This window comes from Mastigoproctus giganteus, chromosome 3 (assembly GCF_048544385.1).
Source record: "Mastigoproctus giganteus isolate SK-2022 chromosome 3, ASM4854438v1, whole genome shotgun sequence".
Lineage (NCBI taxonomy): Eukaryota > Metazoa > Arthropoda > Arachnida > Uropygi > Thelyphonidae > Mastigoproctus > Mastigoproctus giganteus.
Window position 1 is genome coordinate 42,071,878 of NC_143577.1, and position 25,689 is coordinate 42,097,566.

The following is a 25,689-nucleotide window of genomic DNA, read 5'->3' on the forward strand; positions in this document are numbered from 1 at the left end:
GTAACATAGAGGGCCGGTGTTCCTCCATGTGGTGTAGGCACCACACCTCGACCCCTGCTTACGTTAGTTCACACCTGGGTGGTCACCCACCATATACTTGTGCATGGAAGTTATACCCAGGATTACTAACAGTCCCACCACTGTGAAGGTGCAAGCAGAGGATTTGGCTGTCACAGACCGTCCGGACTTTGCTGAAATTCTACAACTGTCTTTCCTCAATTTCAGTTTATGTCCCCTCAGGTTCGTAATCTGAGCAAGAGGAAGAATCCCATCAGCATTGAGCCTGCTCAATGCCATTCAAGGCCTTATGTACCTCAATCAGATCACCTCCCAGGTGCCTAGTCTCCAGATGCTGCATTTTGTAGAACTTAAGCCTTTCTTGGTAAGAGCATCCCTTTGTTCCCCTCACCAATCTCATTGCCATTCTCTGTACCCATTCTCGCAACTCTACATCCTTCCTAAAATAAAGCCTCCACAATTGCATGCAGTACTCAGGATGTGGCCTGACCATTGCCTTATGCAAAGAGATAATCACCTCCTTATCCCTACTAGCAAAATTCCTATATATCATTGACAAGACCCCATAACCTGCTCAGGCAGCCTGTCTACACTGAACAGAAAACTTCATAGCTGAATGCACAATTACTCCCAGGTCTTTTTCATTCTGTACCACCCTGAGTGTAGTACCACACAGTTGATACGTTACTCTGGGGCTACTGCTACCCATATGCCATACTTTACATTTGTCAATGTTAAACTTCATTTGCCACTTCTCAGCCCATCTGCCCAGCTTTCTAGATCCTGTTGCAGTAGCATACTCTTGTTACTGTCATTAACAACCCTGCCAACCTTTTGTGTCATCTGCAAACTTCGACATTAAGCCTGATATACTTCATTAATATCGTTGATAAATATACAAAATGACAATGGGCCCAACACCGGACCCTGAGGGACTCCACTAATAACGTTTGTCCACTGATTACCACTCTCTGTCTTCTCCCACTCATCAATCCTTTTATCCATTGTAGCAACTTGCCCTCAATGACATACCTGTCTAATTTTAATTTATATATATATATATATATATATATATAGTAGTCTTCCATGTGCAACAGTATCAAAAGCTTTCCTAAAATGCAAGTATATGATATCAAAATTATTTTTTGCATCCAGTTCCTTTGTGACCACATCATAGTATCCAATCAAAGTGGTCAGACAAGCCTTCCCCTTAACAAATCCATGCTGTGTCTGAATTATTACTGCAGTATTGTCTAGATGAACCTGCAATGCTTCTTTAACCAGTGATTTCATTATTTTCTCTGGAATAGAAGTTAAACTAATAGGTTTGTAATTACACTTGTTGTAATTACAGACTTATCAGTCTAATTACAAATATGGCTGATAATGAAAAACTGATCTTTTTGGTAATAGGCAAAAGTAAACAACCCCAATGTTTCAAAGGAGTAAACTCATTAGAGTTGAACTACGACTAAAACAAAAAAAATCTTGGATGAAAAGTGAAATTTTTGAACAGTGGATTTCAAATTTCAATAGAAAGCTGATGAAAGAAAACAAAAAAATTGTGTTGATTGTCAACAACTGCCCTGCCCACCTTCCCTCTGTTTCAAAACTTACAAGTGTGAAGCTTGTTTTCTTCCCTCCGAATACCTTGTCTAAACTGCAGCCAATGGACCAGGACATTATCAAGAATTTGCAAATACACTACCAAAGGTGCATACTGAGAATAGAAACCAACCAACCTATAGATTGTGTTATTGATTTGTGGATGTGCATATCAGAGTCGGCAAAAGAGTCAAAATGTGACAGAAACAACGATTAAGAATTGTTTGGCAAAAGCAGGTTTCCTAAAATACCAATTAACAGCGATGAGAGGGATGAACTACTACAAGATATTGAGCAACCTTGGGAAGAACTCCAATCAGTGGGGAAATTGTTCTTGAGTTGATAATGATGTCGTAGCAGTCAGAGTGACTCAAACATTTTGGAGAGTATTTAAAGAACTAGTGACAATATTAATGATGAGCTGAATGAAAATGAGGGCAACGAAACCAATTAGGGCAATATTAAACTTTCCAAACATGGCAGCATTTTAAACTTTGCTTTAAAGCTTCCAGCATTAAGAAAATGTGCAAGAAAATATATTTGATATTTGAGTGTTTAAACAAATGCAAACATTTTTATGAAGGATGTAGAATAAAATTCAGCATACAGCAAAACTGAACAAAACAACAAAATTAAAAGTGTAATAATATTTTTTTCACATCGTGTAAGTTGTAATTTCTTAATATGTATGTATCAATAAATTATTTTAAAATGTTAGAAAATTTATTCATTCCCAGTGATTTCTGATTTATTTCCCATTTTATACTATATTTCTGAATTATGAATTAGAGAAATTTTCAGTGTTGAAAAGGTCATTTTTCTTTAAAACAAAATTTCTGTTTAATGAATTTTATGAAGAAAATAATCGATTTCATTATATAGAGGTTCGACTGTATATATTTTTTAAATTATAACATTTTTTCCAAATAATCTGGCACATACAACTTGAGTATAAGTATAATGAATATTAAAAGGAGTCGATCACCACCAAAAAATCTTGGATGTAAACCAACCATATAAAAAGAGAAATAACTGTAAGCAGCTATTGCTTACAGCAAATTTTTATATTGTTTATAATATTGAAGAATAACTGAATTTAATAAACAAAAATAGAAAAAATCTATAAACACATAATATCAGTTGAAAAATTTATATAAGCAAATCCTTAGCCATAATTATGAGAGCTTCCTTGGACTAAGGGGAGATCCCTATATACTGGAGGTGTGCAAATTTATCACCAATTCACAAAGGGAGTTCAAAAGGTGACACCAGTAACTATAAACCTGTTAGTTTAACTTGTGTTCTAGGGAAAATAATGGAGTCACTGGTTAAAGAAGCATTGCAGAATCATTGGACAAGACTGCAGTAATAATTAAGACACAGCTTGGGTTTGTTAAAGGAAGGTCTTGTCTGACCAATTTGATTGGATACTATGATGTGGTCACAAAGGAACTGAATGTCAAAAATAATCTCGGATTTCAGGAAAGCTTTTGATACTGTTGCACAGGGAAGACTGCTGTACAAATTGGAGAGGTTGGACAAATTGGACTGCTGTACAATAGATAAAGGGATGGTTGAGTGCGAGATGACAGAGAGTGGTAATCAATTGACTCTGCTCTTCGTGGACAAATGTTATTAGTGGAGTTCCTCAGGTTTCGGTGCTGGGCTGATTGCTGTTTTGTGTATTCATCAATGATATTGACAAAGTATATCAGGATTAATATATCAAGTTTTCAGATGATACAAAGGTTGGCAAGGTTGTTAACGACAGTAGTAGTACTAATAGTGGCATGTGATGCAAGAAAGCAAGCGTATGAGCTTATGCAGCATCAGCCAAAAAAAAAATAAAAATTTACACAATAATTATCTCTCTAAATGTTTGTCCATTTCCTCCTTAAATTTATTTAACCTATCAACTTCCACAACGAAACATAGAAGTTGGTTCCAGCAATTAACCACTCGCTAGCTAAAGGCAAATTTCTGCACATCTATTCTACATCTGTCTTTCCTGAATTTTAAATTATCCCCTTAGGTTCATAATCTGAATAAGTGGAAGAATCCCATCAGAATTCAGCATGCTCAAACCATTCAAGGCCTTATACACCTCAATCAGATCACCTCGCAGGTGCCTAGTCTCCAGCCACTGAAATTTGCAGAACTTAAGCCTCTCTTGGTAAGAGGATCCCTTCATTCTCCTCACCAATCTTGTTGCCCTTCTCTGTATACGCTCAAGCAAATCTACATCCTTCCTAAAATGAAGCCTCCAGACCGGTGAGCAGTACTCGAGGCGTGACCTGACCACTGCCTTATACAGAGGGACAATCACCTCCTTTTTCCTGCTAGAAAAATTCCTGTATATCATTGACAAAACCCCATGACCTGCCCTGGCAGCCTGTCTGCACTGCTCAGAAAACTTCATATCTGACTGCACAATTACTCCCAGGTCTTTTTCATTTTCTACCACCTTAAGTGTAGTGCCACACAGTTGGTACGTTCCTCTGGGGTTACTTCTACCCATATGCAGTACTTTGCATTTGTCAATGTTAAACTTAAGTTGCCACTTCGCAGCCCATTTGCCCAATTGTCTAGATCCTGTTGCAGTAGCACACTGCTATTACTGTCATTAACAACCCTGCCAACTTTGTATCATCTGCAAATTTCAACATTAAGCCTGATATACCTTCATCAATATCAATGGTAAATATACAAAACAACAGTGGACCCAACACTGAACCCTGTGGGACTACACTAATAACATTAGTGGGACCCTGATGAATAAAATTAATGTTATTAGTGGGCCCCTGAGTCCAAGGATGCTCTCATAATTATGGCTAAGGGTTTGCTTACTTCCTTTGCTGCCTCCTTTAATATAATATAAGAAAAGACAGTATGCTACTCTAACTGGATCTAGATAAGTTGAGAAAATGGGCTGAGAAGTGGCAACATTGACAAATGCAAAGTACTGCATATGGGTAGCAATAACCAATGAGAACGTACCAACTGTATGGTACTACACTCAGGGAAGTGGAAAGTGAAAAAGACCTGGGGGTTATTGGGCAGTGCAGATGGGCTGCCAGGGCAAGTCATGGAGCCTTGTTAATGATATATAGGAATTTTGCTAGCAGGGACAGGGAAGTTGTTTATTTGTTGTTTGTTATTTGGTTTTTAGAAGCATTAGCAACTAAGGCCATATTGCTCCTGGAATAAGCGGTGGTCATTCCCTGACCTTTCCGCATCCTCCGTATTTGGTGGTGATGGTTGTTTGTTTGTTTGTTATTTGGTTTTTAGGAGCATTAGCAACTAAGGCCATATTGCTCTGGGATATGCGGTGGTCATTCCCTGACCTTTCCGCATCCTCCGTATTTGGTGGTGACGGGCTCGAACCCCGGTCCAATCAAGAAGCGTGTGCTACGCACTGCTGCTCCTTCCCACCTGGCTACGGAGGTGCCACGGTGGTGACGGACTCGAACCCTGGTCTAATCAACAAGCATGTGCAACCAACCACTGCTGCTCCTTCCCACCTGGCTACGAAGGTGCCAGGGACAGGGAAATGATTTTCCCATTGTACAAGGCAATGGTCAGGCCACACCTAGAGTACTGTGTACAGGTGTGGAGTCCTCATTTTAGGAAGGATGTAGAGTTGTTAGAACGAGTACAAAAAAGGGCAACAAAATTGGTGAGGGGAACAAAGGGGTGCTCTTATCAAGAAAGACTTAAGTTCTGCAAATTTCGGCACCTGGAGAGTAGGCACCTTCAAGGTGATCTGATTGAGGTGTATAAGGTCTTGAATGGGTTGAGCAAGCTGAATGCTGATGGGATTCTTCCTCTTGCTCAGATTAAGAACCTGAAGGGGGGGGGCATAGATTCAAATTGAGGAAAGACAGTTGTAGAATGGATGCATGGAAATTTGCCTTTAGCCAGTGGGTGGTTGATTGGTGGAACAGACTTCCATCTTTTGTTGTGGAAGTTGATAGCCTAAATAAATTTAATGCTAAGCTAAACAGGCATTTGGAACTAATGGAGAGGTGAAATGGGAGGGTTTTTTTTTTTTTTTTTTTTTTTTAGCTGATGCTGCATAAGCTTGCTTTCTTGCATCGTATGCCTCTACTAATGCATGCTAATAAAATACACAATACTAAAACACAATAACAGTTTTCGTGGAATCAGTCCCCTATTTCAATGGAAAGTATTAAGCATAGCATCTGAGCCCATTTAAAAGACTTTCTCCTGCAATGTCATGTAAGGATGCCACTAAATTTTAATTTTAATCTATAATGTTATGAAATTAATTTTTTTTTTTTTCAGGTGGCTTATTCAACCAAAATTTTATGTTATGTTACATTACATTATAGGCTATGCTATAATACAGTAAACAGTCCTTGTTTACTGTATTATAGCATAGTCTGTTTAGAAGAGAAAGTATCAGTTTTTGTTATCAGTGTTTTTAATTCCATGAATAATTTTGAAAAGTTCTAATCCAATGCAAAAACCATATGCTATATAATAAATTCTTACCCTGGGATCTGGATTTCCACTAACGGAGCAATCAAGAAAAATAGATTCACCTTCAGTAACTTTTATACCCTGCTCATAAGAAGGATTGACAAATTTTGGAGGTTCTAGTAAATATGTCAAAAAATAAACAAAAACTGAAATAAACCTATGGATTATGATATAGAAAATAACAGCATAAATATATCTACTCCACTTTAATACCAATCAATGGAATATGATATAAAATACATCATATCACAAAAACGTTGATTTAAGTATAGCTTAACTGTGAATTAAAAATTACACAGCAAAAAGTATATATACTGTATAAAAATTATGCTATATAAATAATGTAAAACTATTTGATATTATGTTACATATTAACCCTTACAGTACAGTGCTGTTTATCAGACTGCAAGAGCAGAACTTAAAAGTTAATTATGCAAACAAAAATACATGTCAACAGGTCATCATATATTTGTAGAAATACCGTTGAACAGATGGTAGTAGTAATGGAGGCATGTGATGCAAGAAAGCAAGCATATCAGCTTATGTAGCATCAGCCAAAAAAAATAAATAAATAAAAAATTTCACACATTTATTCCCTCTAAAAGTTTGTCCAGTTACTTCTTGAATTTAACTATCAACTTGCACAACAACAAATGGAAGTTTGTTCCAGCAATAAACCACCACTGGCAAAAGGCAAATTTCCACACATTTATTCTACAACTGTCTTTCCTCGATTTGAATTTATGCCCTCTCAGGTTCATAATCTGAGCAAGCAGAAGAATCCTATTCAGTGTGCTCAAACCATTCAAGGCCTTATACATCTCAATCAGATTACCTCGCAAGTGCCTATTCTCCAGTTGCTGCAATTTGCAAAACTTAAGCCTTTCTTTCCATTACTACTATTACTACCACCAATCTTGTTGCCCTTCTCTGTACATGCTCAAGTAAATCTACATCCTTCCTAAAATGAGGCCTCCAGACCTGTACGCAGTGCTCAAGACATGGCCTGACCACTGCCTCATAAAAAGGGATGATCACCTCCTTTTCCCTACTAGCCAAATTCCTGTATATCATTGACAATACCCCATGACCTGCTCTGGCAGCCTATCTGCATTGATCAGAAATCTTCATATCTGACTGCATAATTACTCCCAGATCTTTTTCATTTTATGCCAACCTAAGTCTAGTACCACGCAGTTGGTACGTTTCTCTGGGGTTACTTCTACCCATATGCAGTACTTTGCATTTGTCAATGTTAAACTTCAGTTGCCCCTTCTCAGCCCATCTGGTAAAAAGGTACTGAAATGTTCATAAACATGAGGAAAGTAAAACTGGTGTAAGTGAGAAATTTAAATGTCTTGTGGTCTGAGAGACCTTACTGTACTAGTTAAGGATCACTGTATTAATTTTGATATAAAATATGGAGACAAAACATGATGAATGAAGAATTACAAATGTACATATTTTACACTACACAACCTCCAGAAATCATGCTCCAGAATAGAGCAGCAAAGGAATGGGCACAAAGTAGTGAGAATGATGTGGCTCGACAGTGTTGACTATTTTTTTTCTGCACAAAAATTTGCAATAAAAAGTGTGTGAAGAGAAGGTGGCTTATAGAGGAGGATATCGATATTCATTTTGGAATTATATTAAATATGTTAAATTGAAAAGTTATTACATTTTCTTTTTTTATAATTAATATTGATCATTATTTTGGAAAGTTATTATTGTTGTATAATTATTAATATTGAATTTTGAATCTGAAAGTTTATTTCTTTATTATTATGAAACTTCAGAAACTAATGGTAGCGATTTTATTTATATAAAAAGTTGTAGTCAGGATAAAGTAAAAATCAGCTCAGGTGGGGTAGGGTATGGATAATGAATTTGAAAAACAAATTCAGGCTCAAATCGGGTCAGGTCATGTTAAGCAGTGAAAGCTTTTATTCTTTTAAAATATTACTACCTGTTACTTACTCTACCGAATCAACGTTAGTGACTGAGTTAGCGACATTAGTATCATTTAGGAAGTGACATTTCCGTCTCTTAGTACGAACGATGTAACGTTTTATTCTCACAGCTGCTACTTATTCTACTGAATCAACATTAGTGACTGAGTTAGAATAGAATCATTAGCCCCATTTAGGAAGTGACATCATTTGTGTAATTTCCATAAGAAAATTTTGTTACCAATTGATTTTGCTTCAGTCCAAAAATGTAGTGGCTGCCACCGAAGATGTTTTCACATCAAAAGGCACCTGGGGTAGAATGGGTCTATCATATTAAGAGAGGCAACAAAAGAGGTAAGCAAGCCTGTAGCCATAATTATGAGAGCATCCTTGGATTCAGGGGATGTTCCTATGGAGTGGAGATGTGTGATTGTATCCTCAATTCATAAAGGGGGATCAAAAGTTGACATGAGTAATTACAAACCTGTTACCTTAAAATCTGTTCCAGGGAAAATAACGGAGTCACTGGGGTTAAAGAAGAATGCAGGACCATCTGAACAGAAATACAATTATACTGCAGTCACAGCATGGATTTGTTAAGTGGCAGTCTTGTCAAACACAATGACGAAGGAACTTAATATAAAAAATAATTTTCATATCATATACTTAGATTTCAGGATCTATTTCAGGAACTATCCTGAAATCCAAGTTGATAAAGAAACAATTATTGAATTTGATATGTCTGTGCTGTAGTTAAAAATGAATATAGGACAAAAACTGTTCAAACAATATTGCATTTTTTCTTTAAATTAGATTAATTTATTAAAAAGTTAATGGTTTGTATACTTTTATATTAAGATTGAAATTCTTTTTACTGTGATACTAAAATATTGTTTATATCAAAATATATACTGTACAATATTTTCATTTCTGTTAATTCCTTTTTCTCTTAGTTTATTTTATAAATAAAATAAAATCTTTAAAAAATGAAATGTGTTATTCCTATTACTGTTTTGTTAGACAAGCAGAGCTGGGCTTAAGGGCAAGACAGAGTAGCCACTGACTTAGGGGTGCCAATGACCCCCCAAACCTTGGCACAAATTGGTAAAATTAATCATTCTAAAAAATGAAAATATTCTCATTGACGGGAGAGGGCACCACCATATATCCTTAAGCTGTCCCTGTAGACAATGCTTTTGTTTTTATTATTTTATTTTATAAATTTAAATTTATTTTTTTCATTCATTTTCATATTTTTATTATTTATTAGTGTTCTTAGATAAAAAAAAAAAAAAAACAAAAAGGTAGAATTTTGACATTTTTGGGGGACTTGTTACTATAAACCTCATTATTACAAAACATGAAAATTTAGGTCCCTTGAACTTTGTATTAATGAGATTCAACTGCAGAATTAGAATAGATAAATGATACAATGGAATGCCATTTCATGATGAAGAAAGTAACTTTTCTGAAAGAATCTTTTCTAAATGATTCGTTGAAAGTGAACTATAACAACGTTGTTATGATTGTGTATGCTGATGACTTAGTTTTTCTTGTGAATGGTGCCTCGAGGCCTCAATTAGAAGAGCGATCTCACTTCATTTTGTCCGAGCTGAGTACCTGATGAAAACTGCACAGGCTTGTGGTTTCAACAGCAAAGAGCAAAACTGTGCTGTTAAAAGAATATCTGTCAATTACAAAACATCCACAGTGCCAAATAGATGGAGCAAGTCTGCAGTGTGTGAAGACAATCAAACCCCTAGGAGTTAAGACTGATAGACAGTTACGGTTTGTCTCACACATCAATTACATTGCCCAATCATACCAACAGCAATGATTGCTGTTGGTATGATTGGGCGTGTCACTAGAAAGGAGTGGGGGATAAATTGCAAGGCACCGAATCTATTTTATGACTATATCTTTTTGCCAATTGCAGCTATAGTGTGCATGTCTGGCTAGATTGTACATTGCAAAAGGCAAACATTAGGAAAATATTTTCTGTTCAACAGGTAATGTTGTTACAACTAAGTATGGCCTGTAGGACTGTGTCAAATGAGGCTTTGCAGGTGATAAAAGATGGCTGCCACTGGATGTGGTCTTAATACTCAAGTCACCGTGCTTCTATCTGCAGCGTAGACAGCCATACGAGCGGATATCAATCGAGATTCATTGTGACTATGGTTATAATGAGGAGAGGAAACGATTGTGGACTCTTCTTATTGACTGGTGGAAAGACAGAGGAAACAATTGTACCAAGGGTTTAATAACCAAAATGTTTCTTCCAAGTATTAAACAGTTTGGGAAGGGTATGCCAAGTTGGTTTCAACCAAACCTCTATTCAATGTTCTTGCTTACAGGACATGGATCCTTTTTTGGAAAATTAAATGATTTAGGTATTTCAGCACGTTCATTGTGTACTTGTGGAGAAAAGGAAGATTGGGTATATCTTTTGTATAGGTGACATGAATAGCATTAGCATTAGTAGAGGCATTTGATGCAAGAAAGCAAGCTTATGCAGCATCAGCCAAAAAAAAAAAAAAAAAAAAAAAAAAACCACTCCCACTTCACCCCTCTGTTCGTTCAAAATACCTGTCCAGCTGAGCCTTAAACTTATTTAGGCTATCAACTTCCACGACAAGGGATGGAAGTCTGTTCCACCAACCAACCACTCGCTGGCTAAAGGCAAATTTCCGCACGTCTATCCTACATCTGTCTTTCCTCAATTTGAATTTATGTCCTCTCAGGTGATTATTCTGAGCGAGAGGAAGAATCCCATCAGCATTGAGCATGCTCAAACCATTCAATGCTTTATACACCTCTATCAGATCACCTCGCTGGTGCCTAGTCTCCAGACACTGTAATTTGCAAATCTTAAGCCTTTCTTCGTAAGAGCACCCCTTTGTTCCATTCACTAATCTTGTTGCCCTTCTCTGTACTCGTTCCAGCAGCTCTACATCCTTCTTGAAATGAGGCCTCCAGGCCTGTATACAGTACTCTAGGTGTGGCCTGACCATTGCCTTGTACAAGGGAATAATCACCTCCTTATCCCTGCTAGAAAAATTCCTATATATCATTGACAATACACCATGAGCTACTCTTGCAGCCCGTCTGCACTGCTCAGAGAACTTCATATCTGCCTGCACAACCACCCCCAGGTCCCTTTCATTCTCTACCACTGTCAGTGTAATACCACAGAGTTGATACGTTGCTCTGGGGTTGCTGTTTCCCATGTGTAGTACTTTACATTTGTCAATGTTAAACTTCATTTGCCACCTCTCAGCCCATCTGCTCAACCTTTGCAGATCCTGTTGCAGCAGCATAGTGTCAGTAGTGTCCTTGACAACCCTGCCTACCTTTGTATCGTCTGCAAACTTCGACATTAAGCTTGATATACCATCATCAATATCATTTATGAATACAGAAAACAATAATGGACCCAACACTGAGCCCTGAGGGACTCCACTAATAACATTAGTCCACGACGAGCAGTGTCCATTGATTACCACTCTCTGTCTTCTCCCCCTCAGCCACCCCTTTACCCACAGCAGCAATTTGCCTCCAATGTTACACTGCTCCAATTTGTGCAGCAGTCTTCCATGTGCAACAGTATCAAAAGCCTTTCTAAGATCCAAGTATATAATATCAAAGTTATTCCCTGCATCCAGTTCCTTTGTGACTGCATCATAGTATCCAATCAAATTGGTCAGGCAAGACTTCCCCTTAACAAAACCATGCTGTGTCCGAGCTATAACTGAAGTCTTGTCTAAATGATCCTGCAGTGCTTCTTTAACTAGTGCCTCCATTAATTTTCCTGGAACAGAAGTTAAACTCACAGGTCTATAATTGCTTGTGTCAGCTTTTGATCCTCCTTTATGAATTGGGGTCACATTTGCACTCTCCAGTCTATGGGTACCTCCCCTGAGTCCAAGGAAGCTCTCATAATTATGGCTAAGGGTTTGCTTACTTCCTTTGCTGCCTCCTTTAATATAACTGGATAGATCCCATCCACCCCAGGTGCCTTTCTTGTGTTTATCTTCAACAATTTCTCCTCCACTTTACTCTCAGTTATTACAAGATTCTCTAGCTTACTGCTAGAGTTGAATACACCTCTGGCTTTCCCCTCGCTAAATAACTCCTCAAGTGTGAATGTTGATGCAAAATATTCATTTAGTTTGTTAGCTACCTGAGCAGGATCATCAACAGTTGACCCATCGATATCAAGTGGACCAATCTGATTCATCCCCTTCCTTCTAGAGTTTACATAAGTAAAGAACTCTTTGCTGTTTTTCTTTGCATCCCTTGCCAAAGATTTCTCGTAATCTGCCTTCGCCTGCCTAACCTCCTTTGTAACTTGGTTACAGATCAACTTGTATCTAGCATAGGCTTCTGTGTCATGTGTTAATTTGTATGTATCCCATGCATGTTTCTTCTCTGCCATATGCCTCATCAGTTCATCTGACATCCATTTAGGCCTAAACCTTGAACAAGGATCTATGAGAGGAATTGATTGATGGAGCACCCAGTGTGTAAACACTGACTTCTGGATGTGAAGTCCTTCTACTGAAGACAAGGGCAGACTTTGGTGCTATCCAAAATTTTGCAGTAGAAGTTTTCAAAAGATGAGAAATCCTGCTGCTAATGGAGCAAGAACAATCCTGATAAACTACTTGTGCAAAAATGTGGTCGAGTGGATGGGCTAGATAGTACACTGGAACAAAGATTTTGCAGTAAAGTTAAGCATAGGATGTGTGATACCATTCCAATTAATGGTGGGTGGCTTATCCTGAAAATGCAGCCATCATTCACAATGAAATGGTGTTCTTCTGTGAGAGCAAGGGGGAAATAAAATGATCCCTGCATTTCCTTGCACTGCACTGGATACTTCCATGTCACTAATGATATTAAGAGTAGGAGACCGGCAGAATTACTTAACAAGTACAGGTCACTGTTGAAAAAAAGCCATGAATTAGGGTTGAATTTGAAAGTGTCTGCAATTCTGCCAAGACACCATAGGAGGGAGTATATGATGAGAGCCTTGTCGATCAATACAGCCCTGGAAAGATTGTGCAGTATCTCAAGGGATAGAATTTTTTTCAGCCTGGTCTGTGCTTGTTAACAGGAGAGACTGCTTCTACAGGGATGGGATACACTTAAATAGAAAGGGTGCAAGAATATTTGCTGATGCTATTGAGGCAGTGTTAGGTGGGTTGGAAAACTGCTAGCTTGGGGGGATACAAGGATTAATAGATTAACAGTAGCCACTGGCAGAGGTGAAAGTGAATCTTGCACTGCTTCTATTGGAATGGGCAGCAGCCTGGAAAACAAGGTGCAGGGTATTTCAGAGACTGCTGGGAGTCATTGCGGTACATTAAAGATATTCCATATTAAAGATACTCTTTAATATGGAATATATAATTTTTAAACCAGTTGCTCATAAGAGTGAGAGGGCAGATTATGTAAAGATTATGAAAAGAATTTGATTTGGCAAAAAGGTTTAAGAAAGATAGTAAAAGGGTCTTTGCATATATGAACACCAAAAGGAAAGGAATAAATCATTGTTGGATGGTTCCAGTGGTTTCCTGCAAAACTGCAACTACAATGAAACAAAAGTTAGTTTTAGTTTGAAGATGATCTCAAACAGAAGAATGATGAATTGAAGAGAAATTATTGTGTTTAAAAGTAAAGAAAAGATAAGGAACTGATCGTGTCTGATTTTACTGGAGGAACTTCAACTAAGATATCATTAAATTCCTCTATATTGAGATCTCTGTTGTCCATGCTAGTGACCAGGATATTGAATAATTGAAAAACATAGTTAAGAAAATTATTTAATTTTATTTGAATTGGAATATTGGTACAATACAAATATTTAAAGTAAAGTGTATATTAAATTAAAAGTTCAGAACACATAAAAAAAATTAGCTTAAAATCTAGAAACATTTTAAATAAAATATTTAAATATATAAACAGTGCATACCATAAGCATATAGTCAGTAGACATATGTAGTAAATTTTTCAACTTACTGTGCTGTGCCCTAGCTCCATAAGCAAACAAAAAATGCTTATTACACAAAAAAATAATCAGTCATTGAATGTTGCCTTTCTTTTAAATTGTTTATTAATTTTTTTGAAGTTAGCATTTTATGCATGTGGAATATGTTAATACGTCAATATCCTCTTGCTGTTCCAGAAGTGTCAGCACTGTGCCTGTCACTAATGATTTCCTCTCACCTTTGTGAAATATTTTACGATTTCATGAATATCTTTGAGTTCATAGCCTCTTTTTTGTATGGTTCATATCCACTTCTCCTCCTCTTCTATCTCTTAAATCCATCCACATTTCTCATAGGTTGAAGCCAGTTTACTGGTGTTTTCATTAACTGGTTGTTCTATATCTGATGCATATGATGTTAGAAAATCCCCCCCCCTTGATTGCTGAATTGCAGTTGCCAGAATTTTGGCCCATTCTTCTGCAGTACAAATAGTGCCATCTTTAAAAATTGCATCACTTCCTTCTTGTCATCTATAATAAGTGAATATTCCGATCTTCTAAAAAAAAAATTTTAAGTAAAGGCAAAGATAATTTACTTAATTTCAATCTTTCTAAAATTCAGGCCTTGACATCAGAGCATGTCTTTACAGTTTTGCACTCTCTGCTGCTTTTATGTCCTGGTGCTGTTCTTTCCAACTCCTGTATAATATCCCACTACTGTCCCACATTGGAGAGTTGAAAAAATACTATTACCCTATGGTATTGATGTTTGGTGGTAGATAATGAACAAATAATTGTCAATCAAGAGAATAGCTTTTACTGGGAGACTTTAATTCCAAATATTCACTTAATGAAGGAATGATATAAAAACAGTTTCTAATTTTTTTTTATTACCAGCATAAGGCTCATCCAAACTTTAGGCTAGTTTTAATAATTACTTAGTAATATTATTAATATTATTAGTAGTAGTGGTAGTAGTAGTACTGGCAAATGATGCAAAGAAGCAAGCTCATACAGCATCAGCCAAAAAAGAAAACTGCTACCTACCTCACTTGTCCATCCCATCTGATAATATATAGCTTGTTCCAATGATAATTATTCTCTTGCTGAAGTAAATTTTCACACAGTTGTCCTGTAGCCATTGTTTTTTTCAGTTTATGTTCCCTTGTGTGCATTGTCTGAGAAAGAGCTAAGATATCATCATTAAGTTTACTCAATCCATTTAAAGCCTTAAACACTCAAGTCTCCTTACTTTTCTTCTGTTACCTTGACAGATCTTGGTTACTTAACTTTTCCAACCACAAGCAAGTGGAACTTGTGCATACTAGTGATGTAGGAGCATGTCTTTATAGTTATGCACTCTGTGCTACTTTTATGTCCTGGTGCTTTTCTTTCCATCTCCTGTAGAGTATCCCACTATTGTCCCACATTGGAGAGTGGTAAATCTTCATGTTTGACATCTGTTCAACTTCATCCCAGTGACTTTCAGTGGCATTCAAATTACAGGAATTGGATGACCACTGAACAATGATGAAGTCTTCAGAGTGTTCAGCAAGCCATTCTTGCATGTCTGACCAGCGGCACAGGGCATTTTCCTTGATATTGATGGGTCAACTGTTGATGACCCTGCTCAGGTAGCTAACAAACTAAATGAATATTTTGCATCGACATTCACACATGAGGAGTTATTCAGCGAGGGGAATGCCAGAGGTGTATTCAACTCTAGCAGTAAGCTACAGAATCTTGAAATAACTGGGAGTAAAGTGGAGGAGAAACTGTTGAAGATAAACACAAGAAAGGCACCTGGGGTGGATGGGATCTATCCAGTTATATTAAAGGAGGCAGCAAAGGAAGTAAGCAAACCCTTAGCCATAATTATGAGGGCTTCCTTGGACTCAGGGGAAGTACCCATAGACTGGAAATGTGCAAATGTGACCCCAATTCACAAAGGAGGATCAAAGATTGACACAAGTAATTATAGACCTGTGAGCTTAACTTCTGTTCCAGGAAAATTAATGGAGGCACTGGTTAAAGAAGCACTGCAGGATCATTTAGACAAGACTTCAGTTATAGCTCGGACACAGCATGGTTTTGTTAAGGGGAAGTCTTGCCTGACCAATTTGATTGGATATTATGATGCAGTCACAAAAGAACTGGATGCAGGGAATAGCTTTGATATTATATACTTGGATCTTAGAAAGGCTTTTGATACTGTTGCACATGGAAGACTGCTACACAAATTGGAGCAGTGTAACATTGGAGGCAAATTGCTGCTATGGATAAAGGGGTGGTTGAGGGGGAGAAGACAGAGAGTGGTAATCAATGGACACTGCTCATCGTGGACTAATGTTATTAGTGGAGTCCCTCAGGGCTCAGTGTTGGGTCCATTATCGTTTTCTGTATTTATAAATGATATTGATGATGGTATATCAAGCTTAATGTCCAAGTTTGCAGACGATACAAAGGTTGGCAGGGTTTTCAAGGACACTACTGACACTATGCTGCTGCAACAGGATCTGCAAAGGTTGAGCAGATGGGCTGAGAGGTGGCAAATGAAGTTTAACATTGACAAATGTAAAGTACTACACATGGGAAACAGCAACCCCAGAGCAATGTATCAACTCTGTGGTACTACACTGACAGTGGTAGAGAATGAAAGGGACTTGGGGGGTGGTTGTGCAGGCAGATATGAAGTTCTCTGAGCAGTGCAGACGGGCTGCAAGAGTAGCTCATGGAGTATTGTCAATGATATATAGGAATTTTTCCAGCAGGGATAAGGAGGTGATTATTCCCTTGTATAAGGCAATGGTCAGGCCACACCTAGAGTACTGTATACAGGTCTGGAGGCCTCATTTCAAGAAGGATGTAGAGCTGCTGGAACGAGTACAGAGAAGGGCAACAAGATTAGTGAATGGAACAAAGGGGTGATCTTACGAAGAAAGGCTTAAGTTTTGCAAATTACAGTGTCTGGAGACTAGGCACCAGCGAGGTGATCTGATAGAGGTGTATAAAGCCTTGAATGGTTTGAGCATGCTCAATGCTGATGGGATTCTTCCTCTAGCTCAGAATAATCACCTGAGAGGGCATAAATTCAAATTGAGGAAAGACAGATGTAGGATAGACGTGCGGAAATTTGCCTTTAGCCAGCGGGTGGTTGGTTGGTGGAACAGACTTCCATCCCTTGTAGTGGAGGTTGATAGCCTAAATAAGTTTAAGTCTCAGCTGGACAGGTATTTTGAACGAACAGAGGGGTGAAGTGGAAGTGGGTTTTTTTTTTTTTTTTTTTGCTGATGCTGCATAAGCTTGCTTTCTTGCATCAAATGCCTCTACTAATGCTAATGCTAAATGTCACTGTTATCAGGGAACAGCAGGAACACTGATTGATAGTTCAGTAGTTTTCTCTCTTTCTCTTGTCAAATATGCTTCCATGTGGCTGTTTGTTTGTTTGTATTGAGGTTTAATGGCGCATGGACTACGGGGGTCATAATGCGCCAGTTCATACGGTGTGATGTGTTTCAAGGGTGTTTACTTTCGATTTCAATTGTTCATTTTAACCTGATTTATACGTTCTTGTGTTAGTCTGTTGCTTATATTCACTTCCTTAGAGGAGGTGGTATAAATTGATTGCTTTAAGAAAGTTGAAAACATCTGTGCAGTCAAGTTTATTTTTCAAGAGATCTGTTAGTGTAATGGCGTCATGTGTCTCATAAATATCTTTGAAGACTTGTTTACGTTCATTTGTATATGTAGGACAGTCTATTAATATGTGTTTTACTGATTGAACGGTGTCACAAGTCTGGCATCGTGGTGGTTCCTCAGCTCGCAACAAAAATGAATGCGTAAGATGGGTATGGCCGATTCTTAGCCTGGTGAGTGCTGTTTCTTCTTTTCTCGACCTTCGACTGCTAGAAATCCAGTTTTCAATATTCAGCTTTATTTGGTATAATTTGTTTCAGTTTGCTGATTCCAGGTTTCTTGCCATTTCAACTGGCAAATATGCCATATCGCAGGCTTGTAATCGGAATACGGGACTGATATATCCTCTCCGATCTGTAGTACGGCTTCTTTGGCTGACTTGTCTGCTGCTTCGTTTCCCGCAATCCCTGTGTGTCCTGGGATCCAGCAGAAAAAAATATCCTGTTCATTTTTGGCGCAGTCAGTTAATATTTGCCGTATGTGCCAAAGGATTGGGTGTTTGGATGTACCTATGTTTTGCATGGATTGTAAGGAACTCAAGGAATCTGTATATATTACACTTCTCGTGTAATGCTTATCTTGTACATGAGTTAAGGCTATTTTTATTGCGTATAATTCTGCTGTGTATACACTGCACTCTTTCGGTAGCTGTTGTGTTAAAGTTATATCTGGGAATACCGCTGCTGCTCCCACTAAAGTGTCTGTTTTTGAACCATCTGTGTATATTGGAATATAGTCAGGAAATTGAATTCTGTGCTCTGCATGTAACTGTTGGAAGATTGTTGACGGTATCGCTTTTTTATTCCATTTCTGAAAGGAGAAGTCGCATATCGGGATATGCGAATCCCATGGTGGAGGAGTATGAACTGGCATGTGTGCTATTTTGTCTATATTAAGGTTATGTACTGCCAGAAAGTCTTGCATTCTAATTCCCAGGGGTCGGTTTGCTTGTTGGCGATTCTGATATATGTTTCTGCATCGTGGATCAAAGAGAGTCTCCCAAGTAGGGTGTCCATGCACAGATTTTATTTTAAATGTATAATACAATGCGAGTTGCTGTCGCCTAAGAGTTAAAGGTGGTTCGTTGGCTTCAGCATAGAGACTATATATGGGAGAGGTACGATAAGCACCAGTAGCTATACGCAGTGCATTGTGATGAATTGGATCCAGCCATTTCAGAGCTGTTTTCCGTGCTGAATCGTAAACTGGGGCTCCATAGTCCAATTTTGATCTAATTAGTGCTTTGTATAGGTTTAGTAAGGAATATCTGTCTGCTCCCCATGCTGTTGACGAAAGGATTTTAAGTATGTTCATGTGTTTTGTACAGCTTTTACGCAGCTCTCGGATATGCTCCACGAATGTGAGTTTCTTATCTAAGATTAGTCCGAGAAATTTTGCCTTCGGCTGCGTTGGTATATTTTTGCCTTCTAATTTTAGTTAGGGATCAGGATGGAGATTTCTTTGGCGACAAAAATGTACACATATTGTTTTTTGTGTTGACAGTCTGAAACCGTTATCTAGTGCCCACTTACTTATATTGTTGATTGCGCATTGCAATTGTCTCTCGACAGTTCTCATGTTCTGTGCCTGACTAGAGATACTAAAGTCATCAACATAAAGTGCATGTGAAACCGAAGGAGGGAGTTGATTTGTGATCGAATTAATCTTTATGGCAAACAAAGTGGCACTCAAGACTGAGCCCTGTGGAACACCTTCTTCTTGTTGGTAGATTTTAGAGAAAGAAGTTTGTACTTTGACTTGGAAGGTTCTGTTCATAAGGAAGTTCTGGATAAACACAGGGAGATTGCCTCTCAGTCCAGCATGGTGCATATCTCGCAGGATCCCATATCTCCAAGTGGTATCGTAAGCTTTTTCGATGTCAAAAAATACTGTAACCATATGTTGTGATCTGATAAATGCATTTCTGATGTTGGCTTCTATCCTGACTAGATGAGCCAGAGTAGATCTTTGATGTCTAAAACCACATTGCGTGTTTGTGTAGATGTTATTTTCCTCTAGATACCAAATCAGTCTTTTGTTTATCATTTTTTCTAATAGTTTTCCTAAACAGCTGGTGAGGGCTATTGGTCGATAGTTGCATGGATTTGTCAGGTCTTTGTCAGGTTTCGGGAAAGCTAGTACTATTGCATGGCACCATGTATTTGGAAATACATTTTCTTGGAATATTCTGTTATACAGTTTCAATAAATTTTCTAATTCAGTCTTGTTAAGGTGCTTGATCATGTCGTAATGTATATCGTCTGGGCCTACTGCACTTGGCCTGGCTGTGAACAAAACTTCGTGTAGTTCGTTTATTGTGAATGGTTGATTGTAGGGTTCATTACCTTTTGATTTAAATTTGATCTTATGCTTTTCTGCTTTTTCTTTTTGGATCAGAAATTCCGGATGGTATGAATCTTTCGCTGATACTTTGGCGAAGGTCTCGCCTAATGTGTTTGCAATAACGGTAGGTTCAGTCAAACTATTTCCATTGCAGATCAGTACTGGTGATGGCCTATTTCTATATTTACCTGTCATTTTTCTTATTTTATTCCTGACTATATGTGCATTTGTTTTTTTGTTTATTGTAGATGTGAATTTTATCCATGCTGCTTTTCGACTCTGCTTCCTGGTAAATCGCGCTATGGCACGCATTCTTTTGAACTGAATCAGATTTTCTGTTGTAGGATACCTGCGAAAACGGTTCCATGCCCTATTCTGTTGTTTTCTTGTTTCAGTGCAGTCATCATTCCACCATGTTTTCGGACAGTTTGGAAAACGTGATGAAGTCTTAGGGATTGTTAGCTTGCCTGCGTTTTGTATGGTTTCTGTGACATGTGCTAGTGCAACAACTACTGTTTCCTGCTCAATGATATTGGTGTTGAAAACTGCTTTTCTCCTGAATGCTTCCCAATTAGCTTTTTCTATTTTCCAACGAGGAGTCCTGCTGGTATGATATGGATATTCACTGACCAGTGTGGAAATTACTGGATAATGATCACTCCCAAGAGGATCCTCAAAAACTTCCCAATTAAATGCTGTGTAAAGTGTAGGGGTACATATGGTAAGATCTATAGCTGTGGTGGTCCGAGTTGGAAAATGGAAGTAGGTGTGGTTACCCCTGTTAAGAAGTAAGAGGTTATGATTATCTAGCAGTTGTTCAATGATGCGTCCTCTTCTGTTGTAGTCGGAGCATCCCCACAAAGGATTATGTCCATTCATATCTCCCATCAGACAAATTGGGGGTGGTAGTTGTTGTAGTAAAGCGTCTAGGTCTTCATAAGAGACATCATCTCCTGGTGGAATGTATAATGAACATATGGTTAATAGGGACCTTGCTATTGTACAAATTGCTACCGCTTCTAATGGGCTATTTAAATGCACCTGTTGTGTTGGTATTCTGTCATTTACTAATATAGCAACTCCTCCATGTGTTATACTTTGAGTTATTCGGTCTCTTCTGTACATTGAGTAGTTCCTGATATTCAGGGTATCTTGTTGTTTGAGGTATGTTTCCTGGAGACATATACAGATTGGTGTGTAATGGGTGATCAGATACAGTACGTCATCAAAATTAGTACGTAATCCACGACAGTTCCACTGGATAATTTTATCCATTATTTATATTTGCTCAGCCCCTCGAGCTGTTTTCGTTGGGTGACTGTCTTTTGTTTTTCTGTCCTTACTCTGTCTCTTTTGGGAAATATCGGTTTTCCGGTATCCATATCTTCTTCTGATTCTTTGGCATGGATTTCCAACGTATCGTCATCTATCTTTCCCGTTTTCTCAAATTCCATAAATTCTGAGTTAGGTTCGTGATTTTGTGGTCTGCTATTACTCTTACTCTGTTGCAAGGTTGGAGAATCTGAGGGGATTGAGATGGGTGTGTTTACTGTTTTCTCTTGTTTATCTTGTTGCTTTGCTTGGAGTAAGTGTTTGACTTGTGGAGAAAAAGATTCATTTGGAGGAACTGAGATTTCAGTTTGACATTCCACTGATTTAAATTTAGTTGTTACTTGTGCGTACGTTGGTCTATTGGTTATGGTTGGCTGGACCATTTTTCTTGCTTCTTGGTATGTAATATTGTGCTCTGTTTTGTATTTCTGTATTTCTTTTTCTTTTTTCCATCTATCACATGCTCTGGAGTATGCGGGATGTTCTCCTTTACAATTTGGACACTTTGGGGCTGTGGCTGGGCACTCATCAATCTGATGTTCTTTGGATCCACATTTAGCGCATGTCGGTGTGTTTCTACATGCTGTTTGCGAGTGTCCAAATTGTTGACACTTGAAACAGCGCAAAGGATTTGGAATATATACTTTTACTTGGCAGTTCAAATATCCTGCTTTTACAGTGCATGGGATTTTTGGTGTGTTAAATGTCAGGATTAAGGTTTTGGTAGGTATTACATTTCCATCTCTCCGAATAGAAATCCGTCTTACATTTGTCACTCCTTGATTTTGGAGTTCTTTGCTGATTTCCTCTTCAGTAACGTGTAAGAGGTCCCATTCGGAGATTACTCCCCGCGAAGAGTTTAAGGTGTTATGGGGGGTGACCACTACTGGTATACCTCCAAAGTTTGATACATTCAGTAGCTTTTCTAAATGTCTAGTACTAGACGTTTCGACTAATAAATCCCCAGATCGGAGTCGCCTGACCGTTTTTGGTGTTCCGGCTAGTCCTTCCAAGACTTTTTGGATGAAAAATGGGGATTTCTTTCCTAGTGTCTCCTCTCCTGTGGAGTGGATGATTAGGAACAAAGGAATCGGTGATGGTTTGGAGCCGTCTGTTCTTTGCCTTTTGGCAGTATTTTCTGGTTCTTCATCAAGCCGATTTGGTGGGATCTTTTCTGAAGTCCCTTGGGAAGTAGTGACTTTACTACTCATGATTTGCTCTTTTAGCCCTGGGAGCGTACCTTCCAACTCCCAGGTTTCCAGCCCCGCCACGAGGAGGCAAGAGCAGTGCCACCAAGTGACCAAGCAGCTGCTATAATTAGTAGGGTTGGTGGTTAGTTTGAGATGAGAGAAAAAAGAAAGGTGACTTTCCTTTCTGTTAGTTTGCTAGATCCTTTTAGCAAAACTTACTTATGGAGTACTAAAAAATTAAGATCGCTATAAATATAGTAAACTAAGTATAATTGAGAAGCGCACTCTAGAATCACTTTAAATCACTTGATCACTTGGAAAACGCTTGGCACTCGGGGCCCTTCCATGTGGCTCAGATAGACCTACTGTGTACTTTGGCATATAAATTGGCTTCTATTTTTTCCCCTGAAAATGTGTGCTTAATTTAGTCCCAGGGGGGCTCACATCTGGTGAGTATGGGCTTGGCACCAGGGTCCTGAGCAGGATATCATCATTCTTCTCTTTCTTGGTGATTCCCTTCTACTTTTGACTCTCTCTCTCTCTCTCTCTCTCTCTCTCTCTCTCTCTCTCTCTCTCTCTCTCTCGGTGTAACTCAGAAATATTTTTTTGGCTGGTGCAGCATAAGCCTCAGGCTTCCTTGCACCATATGGCTAATAATAATAATAATAATAATAATAATAATAATAATAATAATAATAATAACAAGTAAACACATGGGTTGTGTTATTGTCTATCAGTCTTAACTCTTAGAGGTTCGATTGTCTTTACACACTGCAGACTTGCCCCATCTATTTGGCACTGTGGATTTTTTGTAATAGACAGATATTCTTTTAACAGCACAGTTTTGCTCTTTGCTATTGAAACCACAAGCCTGTGCAGTTTTCACATGACTATAATTCGCGTAGTCGTAGTCGCACGACTCACCCCCCTCCTGTGGTGTCTAGTATTCCCCCATCACAAAATGAAGTGATAATTCCTGAATCAGCTTCTGATAGAAGAGAGGAAGCAGAACAAAATTATCCCACCATAGGAACAGAGGTTCAGAGGAGTGAACCTCCAGATCAAAACAGTCGAAAAGCCGAGTAGGGTAGATAGGACTATTAAGTGGATCCTGGGAGATCCATTTGCCGCGAGGTTGGATGCACCAAGTAATGACAAAGGCTTTGATTTGGCAGGTCTTATCAGAGATGCGTGGAGAGATTGAAAAAAAAAAGGAAATCGTAAGATTGAAATTCTGAAGAAAGAGAAAACAGTATGAGGGGAAGTTTCGTTATTGTGTTTCCTCTGTCTTTAAAGAGAAGGAGTCAGTTCTTGGAAAGGTAGAGGTACACAAGAATGACAATTCCAGTATCACAATAAATGGACATGGTGTCCTGAGACAAATATGGAATTCGGCCGAAAATAATTTGATTATAAGGCTAAGAGACACATTAAATGAAGCTTCTGATTAATTAGAGGATCAGGCCCGTGAAGATTTATACTTCTAAGGGGAAAAGAAAGGATAGTTTTCATCAGACTCTATCAATGTGTTTATCAGCAGTTATGTTATGGGTGATGCAATGAGCACAGAGAATTAAATGATGAAGGTGGAAACATGGGAAAGAGAACCTGGATTTCAAATAAAAGCAAGAGTTATTTCCAGGAGTCAAAAAAAAAAAAAAAAAGAGTAAAAGAGGATAAGTACTAGAACTCCTATTCAAATATGACCATTGGGAAAATATTTTTATGGAACCTATATTATCGCCCTCATCCCACAAAACATGTTTCAATTATTTAGGCCAATGTAGAGAGGAAGGATGCAGATGGAGCTAGGGCTTCATGGGTGCATCCCCTAGTTTCTTTTTGTTCTTTCTTTCTCTCTCTCTCTCATTGCATAGCTGAAATTTAAGTTCAAGAGAAAGGATCCTAAGCGAGAATAAAAAAAAATAATAATATTTAGGCTTTTTCTTTTGAAGATCAGAAGAAATAAGTAGCCTGAGGACGGCTGGTTCCGCCCAGTCACTGCTTGTTTTGTCATTTCTCCGAAGAGAAGAGTAGAGTGAAAGAAGTAGTAACACCCGTATTTCAAGACGAAGATAAGAGGATCTTTTCTTGTGATATTTTGAAAAGAAAACTCAGCCTCATCCTGAGTTAAGGTTTTGAAACAATACAAATCAGAATTCTAGTTCCATAAATAATTTTTTTTTTTTTCGAAAAGAAGTTTATCCACTAATTGCAACTTTATCACGTATGAAATTAGAGGAGTGAGTGATATTGCATTAATGTAAAGAGTGTTTAGTCAACTGTAATGAAAATAAAACCGAAATCAAACTGCTGAAGTACTGCACTCGTGCTCATGCCTTCAAAAATCCAGACAGCTGATAATTAAAACAGTGTGCTGATTGAGAAAAACAGAGCTCATTTCAAGTTAAGAGAATGGTTTCCAATTCCTTTTGATGGGAATCTTGTTAATCTTCCATGCGGGACTAGTGTTTCTTTTTTTCCAAAAAATTGAGAAATCCAATTTTGAAAAAGAATGATAGGAAATCAAGAAAGTGACAGTTGTAAATGTGAGTGAGAACAAGAAGAGTGAATGGAAAGTGCAAATGTGAAGTGCAAATGACACGAGACCCCACCCCATCTTTAATTCAAAATAAAAGATGAGTAAATGTTGCAAATCTGTCAGTTGAACGTGATGAACAGAAAGAAGAAAGAGTGAGCAAATGAGATCGTTTTCTCCGCTAACGTTTTATCCTCTTCTTGCTCACAGTTGCTTCGACAAGATTTTTGCTAGTTGTCTTAGGCTTCTTTGCACGGCTGTTGACTTTCTTCTGGATGCCTTTGAATTGGATGCAAGGCACTGAGCGTCCAAGGACCACCCCTTTGGAGACTCAAGAGATACCAGTGTCCAGTCAGCCCATGAAAACCCGCCAGGAGACACCCAGAGCGGAGTTGATTTTAACTCCCCAACGTGTGTTTAAACCCTGGCGACAGCAAAAGGGAATAAGGCAAGTTCAGTCCCTGGAACATGAAGTCGAAACGGAGAGCTTTCAAGACATACAATTTCCCCATGGCACAG

General features: G+C 38.2%; 1 protein-coding gene across 1 annotated transcript in view; it reads right to left on the reverse strand.

Annotated features, from left to right (window-relative positions):
- Window positions 1–25,689, reverse strand: part of LOC150087903 (hemicentin-1-like) — a 1,496,027-nt gene that overhangs the window by 1,118,749 nt on the left and 351,589 nt on the right. Inside the window, exon 22 of the mRNA XM_090369959.1 lies at window positions 6,139–6,242. Coding sequence (XP_090226085.1) covers window positions 6,139–6,242 — 104 coding nt within the window. The remainder of the gene's footprint in view (window positions 1–6,138; window positions 6,243–25,689) is intronic.